The sequence below is a fragment of the Lathamus discolor genome, chromosome 2, assembly GCF_037157495.1.
Source record: "Lathamus discolor isolate bLatDis1 chromosome 2, bLatDis1.hap1, whole genome shotgun sequence".
NCBI classification, from domain to species: domain Eukaryota; kingdom Metazoa; phylum Chordata; class Aves; order Psittaciformes; family Psittacidae; genus Lathamus; species Lathamus discolor.
Genome location: NC_088885.1, coordinates 41,849,263 through 41,862,758, shown reverse-complemented (window position 1 = coordinate 41,862,758; position 13,496 = coordinate 41,849,263). Strand labels below are relative to the sequence as shown.

General features: G+C 37.7%; 1 protein-coding gene across 4 annotated transcripts in view; it reads left to right on the top strand.

Moving 5' to 3' along the window:
* ARHGAP21 (Rho GTPase activating protein 21) overlaps nt 1-13,496 on the top strand; it is a 111,107-nt gene that overhangs the window by 56,616 nt on the left and 40,995 nt on the right. For all 4 annotated transcript variants that reach the window (XM_065666595.1, XM_065666593.1, XM_065666594.1 and 1 more), the window contains 2 exons: nt 7,965-8,057; nt 11,260-11,338. In XM_065666595.1, the coding sequence (XP_065522667.1) occupies nt 7,991-8,057; nt 11,260-11,338 (146 nt within the window). In that variant the 5' untranslated portion in view covers nt 7,965-7,990. The remainder of the gene's footprint in view (nt 1-7,964; nt 8,058-11,259; nt 11,339-13,496) is intronic.

Sequence of the window (13,496 nt, the reverse complement as noted above, 5' to 3'; positions counted from 1 at the left end):
CTTGCATTAATCTTGCTTTTGGTAAGCAGTAAGATTTCAAAGCATTTAGAATAAAAGGTAATGCAAATTTGTTCAGCCGAGCTCTAAACTGGGAATGAGACAGGAGGGAAATGATGTCCAAAAGGCAAGTAAGGAAGTGGTGGATCAGATTGTCAAGCAAAGAAGAAGTTAGGATGCTACAGACAGGAGACGCTTCATGGTCAACAGTTGGGACAGAAGGGGACCACCTCAAGTATATGCACGTAAAAGGATGCTGATAGGACAATATGATGGGGAGAGCTCCTATGTCTTTTTTGAGGGCCTGTCTGAATCCCTTGTGCACTCAAGTAGGCAGCATGGGGAACAAGCAGGAGAAATCGGAGGTCTGCATGCAGTTGCAGGTGGGATAGCTTGTGGGAGCTGGCTAGAGTGCTACAGTGGATGAGGACATGCTCTTTAGGAAGGACAGGCTGGGAGAGCACAGGGGCCAAGCGGCCTTTTTCTCAGTTTGCATAGGTATGTAGAGCTCTGGCTTGGGACACATGGGGAGCCAGCTTAGAGCTTATGGTCGTGATTTGCAATCAGACCCACGTGGGCAACATTGTGATGGGTATCTGCTACAGACCACCTGATCAGGGAAGAAGTAGATGAGGCTTTCTTAAGACAAGCAGTGGAAGCTTCACATACGCAGATCCTGCTCCTTATAGGGGACTTCAGCACACTGTTACCTGCTGGAAGGGCATCATTGCAGATTCACCCTAAAAATTTTGTAGTTATTTGAAAGGTTGCTGTTCTTTTGTACTTTTACTGTCCAGGTTGATGACCTTAAGCAAAGCTGTTAAAATGTTTTTCTAACAGGTTGAAGATGCAGATCTTTCTTTATGGATTCCATTGTCACTGCCTGGAAACTTTGGTCAGCTTCTACTGTTTTCTTGAGAATTTTGGTTATACTGACTGGCCTGTATTAGTTTGGAGTTTTTCTGGAGTTGCCCTATTTCAAAATTTTATTTAAACGATTTCACAGACGGAAGTCTCCGAGGAAAGCATTGTAGGACTATGTGGAGACAAGCTGAAAAATACCTATACCTGTTAAAAATAGTAAGATTTCGTATTAAAAAATTGCACTGTCAACATGTGATATGAGGTACTGGAGAAAGCAATCTCCATTGCCATGCTGTCTCCATGCCATTTCATTGTGCACTTAATATGGTGGATATAGCGTTGTCCTTTGAAGACTTCCTGAAGCAAAATACACATTTAGTACATATAAAATGGGTTGGTCGTTTCTTGTATCTTGTCCTAAACCATGTTGTTCTTCAAAAATGTTTGGCCTGTAGATCATGATTAAATGCATTGTGAGAAGCATGTAGAAATAGTCTGAAAGGAATTTCATCTTTCATGTGAGAACTATTTTATGTTTAATACAGTGCCTGGAAATCCAGTATAATTATAGTTCAGTATTTGTCCTTTTTTTTAATACGGTGTTCTTGCTATTCTTCTATTTCTGTATAGAAGTATCTATAGCAACTGGCTGCTTATCTTCCAAAAACAAATAATGAAAGGCATCTTAGATATATTGCTCAGTGTCCTCTTCTGTAGAGACTGAGCATGTGCTTCCTAATGACACTTCAGACATCTGTGTTCACTGAGATTTCTGGACTGTTAATTTTTGATCAACAGGCTATTTTTTTAAAATGTTTCTAACTATGGATTACAGTTTCTACCCTTCAGTAGTCTGAGCTATATAGTTCCAATGTATGACCTGAGCTCCTTCAGCTCTGTGCCAGTCTGGTTTGATGTTGTAGAGCTGAGTGGAAAAAAACCGAGGGAGAGGGTTTTTTTATTCCTTGCTTCAGCTTACATAATGCCTCTAATATTTGATGTCTCATTTCTTTCAGCAGACTGATTTCAGCGATGTAGTTTGTGCTCTCCCAGGAGTTAATTTAATCCCACGTTTTTTAACATTATCGTCTATCAGCTCAGTCTGTTACAAAATAAACTAATTGTGCCTGTGATAATGGAGAAGGGAATGAATGTGAAAGCAAGTATTTGGCAAGGTCATAGGTTGCTGGGATGATACGGTCTAAGGTATATTATAGTGGAATTAGGAGTAAGAGACAAGAGGTATGTAGCACTAATGCTTTAGGATAGTGCCACAGTAAATTGTCCTTTTTAAAGGATTTTTAATCCACCTTCATTTTTTAACACTAAATATTGAGAGTGTTGAAAGAGGGCTCGTTCAAATTTTCCACTGAGGCCAAAACCTGAGGATTTCTTTTTCCCTTAAAATACATCCAGAATGTCCAGCAAAGTGGCCTTCCAGGTTGTCACATATGTAACATTTCTAAGTGACTACTGTTGAGTTTACATCATCTTTGATTTTTAGTAAAAATGCAAAGTACTACATAAGTGTAGTTTCTGTGGATTTATTGGAGAGTCTGTAGGTTCACTAGAACAGATGTAAATTGAATGGCTATGTGTTTATCTAAGGACTACAGTAAATCCTCTAGACTGTTTAATCATAGGTTAAGTTTTAAACTTCAAAAGGTTTTCTTTCAGGTTTGAGAGAATTGAAAAAACTTGTAATAATATTGGCAAATAACGCGAAGGGAAAGCATGGTTTTGAAGAGTTTGTAGTTAAGTTGAAACTGTGCTACATGTGTTCCATAACAGTGCTAGATGATTTTTCTTTTCTCCCCCTCCGCCACGAAGATAGAATTGAGCTTCTATTAGTCAAATGGTTTAAGAGAAGAGTGAGCAAAAGAAAAAATACCATCTTTTGAGTTGCCTAATCAAAATGTCAGAGGTGCTTCGAGTAATAAGAGAGGGTATTTTTCCTCTGTCGCACAGTTGAATGCCAGGTGTTTCTCTGCTAAATGACTCAGCAGTGCTATTTGACTTATCCTCTTTTAGAGGCTCATCCCTGGCACTGTATTTTCTTTTTTTTTTTTTTTTTTTTAAGTTAATTCTTGCTTGACAGTGGGTGTGATAAACTCTGTAAGGGCTGGGCTGGGACCTTTGGCCTCCTTCTCTGCGATGGATTGCTAGTGGAGAAATGCTTACTATGTATGAAATTCAGTTTGCAGATTATAAAATCCAGGATTGTCTTTAGTTGGACTCTCTCTGTTAAATGTTAATCCTAACAGTTTTGTGATTTATGTTTAATTAAATGAAATCTCTGTTAATAAATTTAAGTACTGCTGCACTGTCAGCCATCTGGTTTTGAGTAGTTTAGGAACTGATTAGTGTATTTTTGATTCAGGGTTCGTATAGATCTCACTTTACCTGTATGAACTTGTCCTCCTTTGCCTAAAAGGTGTCCCAAGAATCAGTGCCACTCAGCACTGTAACATCAGTGGAGTTCAAATGCCTTGGCTGTCCAAAAGCATACTTGTAGATCTTCGTGTTGAAGAGGAATGTTTCTCCCTCTTGAGTCAAAGATGTGCATAAGAGCCTGTCCTAATTTATTAATTTGAGGTTTTTTTATGGCATTGGTAATTCTTTAATATAAAAATGACCATTTTGCTGTCTGCTGAGCCTGTGGCCAGGAGTAAAGATACTGTGCATAAGGCTAACAAAACTGTTGCCTTTATTCAGTTCCTATGTTACGAGGATTTCTAAGCACAGATCAGCTGCCCTGGGCACAGAAGATTTTCTCTAGGAAGAGAAGAAATGGCATGTTTTTAAGCAGCTGATTCTTAAGAGAGACGTTGTAAGGAAGTATGTATTGCACTGTCCCCTGCGACACTTGCAGGTTTGTGCTCTTCAGGTCATAAAGACAGCAATAGCACTTCGGTGTGGGGTCTGTTTGGTTGGTTGGTTTCTTTTGGGGTTTTTTTCCCCTCTTCATAATGTAAAGTTTTTTTGTCAGAGAGATGTCCTTTGTGTAGTCTTTATGACTTGAATCTTTTTATCTGACTGTATTATATCAGAAGGTTAATAACTAAAGAGAAGTGATGCATTTGTTGCTATTTTGTAGTGTTTAGGTAGATTTGGTAATATAACCTCTGCCATGTCATTTGGTTTTCCAGAGTGCTCCATCCCTGGCGGTGCTGAAGGCCAGGCTGGACAGGGCCCTGGGCAACATGGTCTAGTGTGAGGGGCCCCTGCCCGTGGCAGGCTGGCTGGAACTAGATGATCGTAAGGTCTTTTCCAGCCCTAACCCTTCTGTGAGTCGTGGAGCAGTGTATTAATACTGTTTGGTCTGCAGAGAGTAGCTTAAAAACTAGCTCAAGGTTACTGCGTTTGGTAGTACTAGTTATTTTCTCTATATAGCAGCTGTATTCCAAACTAGCATTTTAGGGGATTGAGTTAGAATTGGCACCTAGATAAAACTGAATTTTTTTGTGAAGTTAGGGGAATTCTTAAGTTTACAGTTCTGTTTAAGGGTAGTGATTTTTTTAATATTCCCTTTTATTAAAGGGAAAGAGAATTTTATTAAACACTAATCTTATCATTTTATTTGACATGAAAATTTTTATATTGGCTAGGAAAAATTTTGTTGCAGTAAACTGCTTTTCAATGTATGTCTTGCATTTGATTTAGAAGTTCATGCTTCTTCAGATTACTTTTCTTAATTTCAGTTGCATAGACTAAAGACTATTGATTTCTTACTACCCTTGCTTAAGCCAATGAATTTTTGCCTTGAGCCTTCTGTATATGTGGTGATTAATTTTTATTTCCGTATTTCTGATGGTGCTGAATGTCTGCAGTAAAATTTCAAGTAACGGTTTGCCTGCTCTTAAGTTTTGTTTTCATTCGAATAGCATCACTTAAGAGAATAGTTGTACTGCACAGAATATTTTAGTTTTCTGTCAATAAAACTACATTACTGCCTGCGCAGTAACTTGAGTTTTAATTTTTCCTGACTGGTGACTATTTATTCATACTTGAGATCTTTCTGTGCAAACAAGACTGATAAAGGAAAAGACATCTTGATCTCTATGGACTGTTTTTCAGTTTCTGGTCAGCTAACTTGTGTACTTAGCAACTTTATATCAACTTCATATATTTCTGTTTCTTTTACTGCCCTTGTGAAAGACCGCACCTTTGCTTATAGCTGCACTTATGGAGAAGTGAAGTAAACGTGAAATTCTTTTTCACAGAAATTGTGCTTTTCATCTCTGCTGCCTCCTTGTGTATGTGAGTGTTTCTGGCAGCTCGTGCTTTCCCCTTTTATTTGGGTGTGTGATGTGTTGTTTTTCACTTGCAGTTGAAGATTTGGGAGAAACTGTCTTATTTCATGCTAGCCTGCAATGTAATGCTCAGTTGTAAAGTTGTTTACAAAAGTAGGGAGGAGGTAAAGTAATACACAGTAATGAGCACTGGAAAAGCAGTGGCAAATAAGACTACATTTCTTAACAGACTAGTAGTATGAGCTGCTTTACTGCTGATTGTTGTATCACCTTGTAAGGAATTGCTAGTGTGTTCAAAAAAGTTAGGCCTTTCAGTATTAGAAAGGAAATTTGTGAATCTGATCTGGTACTATGTAGTGCAGAGCTTGGAGAGCTTAGTGTAAAAGTTTCACTGTGCTAATCTGCTCTAGATGATGGACTTTGGAAGGCGGGGAAGTTTAGGCTCACATTCTGAACAGCATCTTGCTTTTCCCTGACAGTTTGGTGCAAAAAGAACCCAATGGAGATTTAGGTGCAATTAAACTGAAGTGTAGCAATTGTTAGATTTTGAGACATTAGGCAAGTTACCACGTTGTTCATTTTACTTGGAATTTATATGATTGAGTGCACATCCACAAGATTTATACCCGCTCAGTTGGTCTGAAGAAAGCATTGTTGGCTTCTGCTGTCAGAAAATACTGTTTAACTTCATTTGCATTTCAAACTCAAAATATAAACAGACACTTTGAAGCTATGTATTCAAGAAAGTTCATTTATATGTTACTGATGGGAAAAAGTTTCGGCTTGTATCCAAATATGTAAAAGACCAAGGAGAAATGAAGAACATGTATTCATCTACTAAAGCTTGGAAGTCCTAGCTTTTCTTTTTGTCTAGTATTTGGACGTTACTGAGCTGTAAAATGAACCTGACAATGTGAATAACACTTTAGACCTTTCATGCCAATTTTTTGCTTCTACATTGATCTTTATCTTTAGGGTGGGGGTTCACCTTTTGGGGAAGAAGAATGACTGTTCAATATAGTCTCCTTCTGCATGTAGGACAAAGAAACAAGTTTAATGCCTAATTAGCTTTCAGAATCAGTCTACCAGATAGCTGTGAAAACCTGAAACAAGAGCCTATGGTGCTGAAGAACCTTTTGGTATAGCTAGCAGGTCGGTCAGAAATCGGATGCTTAGGGAAGCCTTCAGTCTCTGGTCTTCATAAATTGATACAATTTTCCTTCTTACCTCAGGGGTGGGAAGTGTATGAAAGGTATTCTGTGTTGGATGTTGGACAGGAGTAACCTTATTTGCTTGACCTCTTGCTTTGCGTGTTCAAGTATGGACAGGGCATGAAGTAGCAGTTGACTTTTAAGCAAACTGGCAGTAGGCCACTAGCTTTTTTTTTTTTGATGAGCATTTGTAAAGGAAACTGAGGTAGCCCCTTGGTGTTTGAGTTATGAGATATTAAGTGTTATAAATGAAATGTGCCATGGGAGCTGCATTAGTTTTATTTTTCTTGACACTTTTGGGATTGTACATCCCTTCACTAAAAGGATGAGTGGCAATACTGGGAGGATGTTTGGTGGTCCCATGTAAGGTCATAAGCCGTTGAAGCAGCCTTTTGTTCATGGCATCTAGGTAAATTATACTTGGATCTTGTCTAAACTTGTTTAAACATTACTGCCTCTCACAGGATGAGACCCCCTCATGTGTTCAGTGTCTACTCAATTCATCAGATTAAAAATGACAGATATTAGCTTTGGTTCACAAAGAGCATTTTGTACGTCTTGTAGCTGTGTCCTGCTAATAAAATTTTGAAGTATTTGGGAACTGAGCTGCCAGCTGGGGTTGCTTGATTTATAATTCAGTTGCTTTGGATATAGCAATTACCTGATTTTATCCAATCAACTTTCTGATTGTTCTCTACCAATCTGGAGTTATTTTGAGAAGGTCATTTAGAGCCATATGAGTAAGCCATCTTGTTCCACAGTTTTGTGGTAAAATGGCAGGACACTGAGGGTCTACAGAATGAAGGCAATAGGCTAAAATGTATAGTTGAAAAATGTGAATCAGAGTCGGAGGTCTGGTTTTGGGCAATTTATTAGAACTCTTCAAATAATGAGCTTTTTTCACATAGAAATTGCATAAAAAATATACTGTAAAAGTATACTGGGAAGGCAAGAATATAGAGGTGTTACGGTTTTTAACTACTGTAGATTAACTTCTACATTGTGTATATATGGATACTACATATACTACAGTACATGCAGACTCTTAATTTGCTTTGAATTCTACATTACTTTTTGAATTTTGATAAATCTTCAAGAAAATATTAGACTTTATCTTGAAGCATCTGAAAAAATTGTTAGAAGATCAGTTTCAGTTACATGTGGGCTACAAGCCAATGTTATGGGTTTTTTTTCCCTTCTAAGGAAAGATGCAAAAATTTTGTTTTTCAGTTTGCACTACGAGTTCTTACTCAGCTTGTCTGCGTTTGTATCTTATGCCAGATAGCAGTCTAGAAGAGGAAGCAATAATTCTTACTGAATAGTGTAAGCATCAGCATGAGGATGAAATGAACCTGAAAAATACTACTTACTGGACATAGTCACAAGTTTAAGTTTGAGATACACCTCTCTTCCCCCCTCTCCCCACCCCCCTTTCTTTTTTCCCTAGACACGTAAGAGATGTTTAGTGTAGTTGCATTGAAGATTCCTAGTCTCTCTTCCTTCCCTCACCCAAATTGATCCGGAGTCTTCAATATAATGATGCACATGGCAAGGTTGCGTTTCATAACAATTCTTAGAGTGAAAACATTTGTAATACAATATAGGGGAATGCTGTTAACAGCTGTACTTTCTTCCCCAGGGAAACAGAGAAACAGACTGGAGCCAATGGATACCATATTTGTTAAACAAGTTAAAGAGGGTGGACCTGCTTTTGAAGCTGGACTATGCACAGGTACTGCTCTTCTGTAACACTGATGGCATGCTTGCATATGTGATGTAAACTATATAATATGGTTTAAGCTTCTACACGTAGTTCTATCTTCCTTTTAAACATAGATCTTTCCTTTATGACACCTCTCTTAAATTGTTCTCCAGTGTTTCTTAATCTCACAAGCACCTTTGTGTTCTCTCAGGAAGTGTTGTATAAAATATATTAAAGCATTAAAGCCTTAGTCTTTTTGGCTTACTATCTTTTAAAAAATTAATAAGTAGTACAAGATAAAATATATGAGGAGAAAGTGAAAGGGGAAGAAAACAGTACCTTTTGAGGTCCTGTTTCTTTTGCTTTCTGACAAATTAATAACCTCAAATCATTCAGGTTTTTGTTCTTTAAGTTATTCCACCTCCTTAAATCAGGTGGAAACAATCCATGTTTATATCTTATAAAATTTTGTTCAGTTGTTTGATTTAATCAAACTGGAGAGGAGAAAACTTGTTTTTTTGTGAAATGCCAGGTACTTTGTCACACCTTTACTTAAATGTTGAAGGGAAAAGAAAGCTATGTTAGAGTGGGAGGTCTTACAAATGTTAATAGGTTACGTAGATGGATGCTACCCAAAACACAGGTTTCTCTTCTTAAAAATATGGCAAAAGATAGGTTCTGTGAAAGGATTGTGGTTGTGTTGACAATGAGATGTTATTTTTTTCTTTGAAAACAGTTATCTACATGCATTTGACTGAAATAGGATAATTTTTGTATGTTTCTTCCTAAAGAAATACGAAGGTTCTAGAATGATCAGTGATTTAAAAACAGTGCTGAATCTTCCTTGTACATAATAAGGCATTTTTCTTTTTTAACTCCTCCTTAAGTAGTTATTCAGGAAGGGGCTTCTTTGGCATTATTTTAATGCTGTTATATAAAGAAATGTTTTGGCTTGATAAAGTGCAGCATATGTTGAAGTTGTACAAAGGAGCCATGGTAATTTTCACTCTGTTCAGTGTTTGCCAAATTGAAAGAGATGAAATCTGCAGAGAATACTTTTATTTTTAGGCATAGAAGAGATTTTTAGGAGCCGAGGATAAAGAACAGAAAATAAATTTTTAAATTACCGGAATATTCTTCTTAAACACATTGCTGGGAGCAGTTATATCTAATTAGGTCATGCCACTGTTTCTTGTTGGAAACTTCAGGGTGAAATATATTGCTATATCTGTGTCTTGAAATCATATTATAAAACACTCAGAGAATAATCAGCCAGGTGGATTGCTTGGCCTCTGATACAGACACTGTGTGCATTTCTTATTTTATAGAATCATCTTTGTGGGTTTTTTTTTTTATTTCAACTTGGTTTTGTTTCATGGTCACGCTAATGGGGGAAAAAAATGTCAAAAATATCATATTAAAATACAGCCAGACAGATTTCTTGTGTTTTGATCCTCATGCTGGTTTTTATGTCTTCTAAGAAATCTGGAGAGGGACATTTTACCAGGGCATATCTTGACAGGACCAGGGGGAATGTTTTAATACTGAAAAAGGGTAGATTTATTTTAGACATTAGAAAGAAGCTCTTCACTATGAGGGTGTTGAGGCACTGCAACAGGTTGCCCAGAGAAATTGTGGCTGCCCCAACCCTGGCCGTGTTCAAAGCCATGTAGAATGGGGCTTCGAGCAACCTGGTCTAGCGAAGGGTGTCCCTGCCCATAGCAGGGGTTTGAAACTGAATGAGCTTTAAGGTCCCTTCAACCCAAACCATTCCATGATTCTGTCTGTATGCAAGAATGTAAAGAACTAAAATGTGTGTGGAACAGGAGGTGGTGTGTGTTCAGATTAATTTCTAGTTTAATCAGAGGTATCTAATGGAACACCAGATTGAGAGCTGTTAGAAAAAGCCTTCATGCTTAAGTATCCTTTTTTGACCTACAGGAACTGGCTTTCCCCTTTATGTACTCCTGAAACTGAGCAAAGTTGTATTTTTCAGAATCGCCTGTTCCCATGTCTTTTCATGTAACCAGTTCTGCACTGTCCACAAAAGATTTTTCACAGGTTCATTGGATGTGTACTTCAAGTAGGCTTGTTCCACTGCTGTGTGTAACCTGGTTTGTTTCTTTGAAAAACCCCCGAACCTGTGCACGGATAAGGTCATATGGCCTACTTTACAGATGTTCCCAATTGCAGTTTTTAGTGGAAATACTGAATAAAGATCTACATCCATGGGCAAGTTCTGGAACAGCCTGGAAAAGAGTCAGTTTTCAGTTCCAGAGTAGGATCCTGGTGTGTTTTGAGGAAGTCTTACCATAGGACCTAGCAGGACATGCTTCAGAGCTTGTAAATAAGAATATTTTTTGGCACAAACTAAAGCATTTATTTTTCTTGCAACTTTTTGAAAGGATTTACTTTGGCATTTTACTGAGTATTTAAAAATTAACTTTGTATTCATTAAAGTCCAGTTTCTCAGACTAATTGCATAAGGTATGTGTGTGGGAGGGATAGAGTTTGCCATCCGTCGCAGGTGCCTGGCAGTCATGTGGATTGTTGGCAAGCATTGAATGTTGCCACCAGCCTTTCTTTCATTGCTTAAGAAGCTAGATACAAAACTCTTCGGGAGTTATTTCAGGTGAAGAAGAGGGTGGTAACAAGCTGATAGAAGTGTACGTGTAAACTGAAGCCTTTCAAAATACTCATTCTTTATTTCTCAGGAGGAAGAAGTACAGAATTTCAGTATTTGCTGCTATTAAAGGACATGTATAGAGCTACACCTGTCAGTGTTCTGATGTAAAGTTTGGGTTTATTTTGAGGTTAAGTGCTGGAATGAAATGTCTACTTACAGTTCGTTTAAGAATTAGGCAGGGTTGTCAGTATATGTTGCCATGCATCAAAAACATTATTTTGAAGCCTTTACTTTGAGCCTTTCTATAGCTTACACCTGCTTGTGGTTTTCTTTCCTATGAGTTTCTAGGTAATTCATTTGGAAGGGTGGAATTAAATACCACACCTGAAAATGTTCTGAGAAAAGAGTAGAAACTTGGCATCCTGTATAAGGTTACACGTTGTTGTACTGTGCATGTTTTGTTTCCTTCTTTTATTTCAAAAGATGACTAGCCTTAGTTTAATGGATTGGTGGTCTTGAATATTGTGAGGTATAGACATACAAAATGAAAATGATCAAAAAAATGTCTAGACAAATTAACTGAAGATAAAACTTTACCTTTTTCAGGTGACAGAATTATAAAAGTCAATGGAGAAAGTGTTATTGGGAAGACATATTCTCAAGTCATTGCTTTAATACAGAACAGGTAAGATAATGTATTTAATTACGTGCCACAGTTTTTGTATATTAAGGAGGAAACAACCACATGATGGTTCTGAAAAAGTCACTCTATTTTTAAATTTTCCTTAACACACACAGTTTTACTATTTCTGTTTTCATGTACTTACTGAACGCTGAGAAAGGTTTGAGTATGGGTGTGCAGAATTGTGCCCACAGTCTTTATTTCGGTACTTGTCCCTTGTTAGCAGATCACACTGAGTGTTACAGAGGAAGCTTGTTTGAACTTAAAATAGGAGGATTAGGTAGGTGCATACCACATGTGTCAATTTAAAAACCACAGCAGAAAAATCTATCTTGCTTATGAGATATGTTAACTAGAAATCAGCGTATCTGGTAGAGGAAAAATGTTATGCTAGTGCACACTTACAAAACATCTGCAGTGCATCTTGACTTTCCTCTGTTTTGCAGTAAGTGATGAGCCTTGCAGAGTTGAGGAAATGCTGATATTTATTTGCTCCTGCAACTCACAAGGGCTTGTTAAATCATATCCATACATGAATCTAAATACTTCTTTTCATGCCTCATATCTGCCTCCATTTTTACAGTTTTCTTAGTGCCAGTTTCTCTTCTATAGCAACAAGTTTCCAGTATAATAATATGTTATCTAGAAAGAAGATGTATTATGATTAGCGTACAGAAATGTTCTCTAAATACTTCTCATGTCACATTATATTTTTAGTAAATCTTCACACATTAAGACTCAGGTATGCTTACAGTTAGAGTACAAAAATGAAGGTCCTGATATTGCAATTACAGTGGAGTCTTTATTCAAGATTTCATTCAAAATAAATATAACTTTGCCTTCTTTTTTTTTTCCCTCCTTTCCTCCCCCCCCCCCCCCCCCCAAAGTTATGACAGCAAGGTATAGTGAAATGCTTTTTGTGTCATTAGTACTTTCTATACAAGAGCTGGAAAGATGGGGTCTGTCTTTTTCTAATAACCTTTCCTGGAGGTAACACTAGCCATGTATTGTTTTTTCATTTTGTTTTGTGCAGACAGAGCTATTGTACAGTAGTGTATACCCAAGATACGGGATTTTATTTTACATGCCCAGCAGGTACATCAGACAGTTAAATCAGAGATTGAGTTGGAAGGGGCCTTAAAGATCATCTGTTCCACGCCCCCGCCATGGTTGCCCAATCTTTAATGGCCTGTGTGGCCAGAGATTCTTAACTGTAGGTCTCCTTGTGTATGAAGTTTTATTTTCAACCCTGTGACTGTACATGGCAAACTGTCCCAGCAGAATGCAACCCCTGCCCACTGTGGATAAACCAGGGACTCCTGAACAAGGCCTTATCAGTGGTTATCTAGTGCATCCAGGAATGGCACAGTGCACTGCTGCATCTGTCCCTCTAATTTCCATGAGTGCAGAGAAGATGAAGGGATGCCATTGTTAGTTAGGAGAGAAGAACAATTTGTTGCCTTGAGCCAGATGTGTACATCACAGAAGATGGTAACAAAAGGTCATGTGTATCTTTGAGTGTTTTATGCAGAACATATAACCATCAGGAAGTCTTCAGCTAGACCCCTTAAGATAAACAGATAAATATTAATCCTGATCCATAGGGAGAACTCAGATTCCAGATCAGGTGTATCTTCCTTGTAGTCAATACTTCTTATGTGACTAAAGAGTAATCTCTCTTATTCTTTTCTTGAAAATGGTATTTTTTTGCTCAGAGCAGTCTGTTCTGCACATGTGCTGCTATTTCCTGGCAAGTAAAATTACAGTCATGGTAATACTGGTATACATGGTGTATACTCGTTGTTTTAGCATGTTGTTCTTGCATCAGCATAGCCATTCTGGGTCAGACTGATGATCTGTTTATGTCAATATCCTCTTTGATAATATCCAGATACGGATTCTTAAGACTGTGAAAACACTGAAACTGTTATAGAGTGGTATTTGGTCAGGTAGTACTAGCCCACTTCCCAGAAATCCTTGGCTTAGGAACTTGCTGAAGCAAAGGTCTTATCTGCATCACTTGATTTAATAGTTCTTGATAGGTTGGTCTTCACAAGTTCACTTTTGAGTGAACTCTTTGTACTGAAAAATACCCATTGACACAGTTCTTGCTGGTTTGTGTCTCAGCTGATCTTCCATCAGGCACACCTTAGTTTCTTCA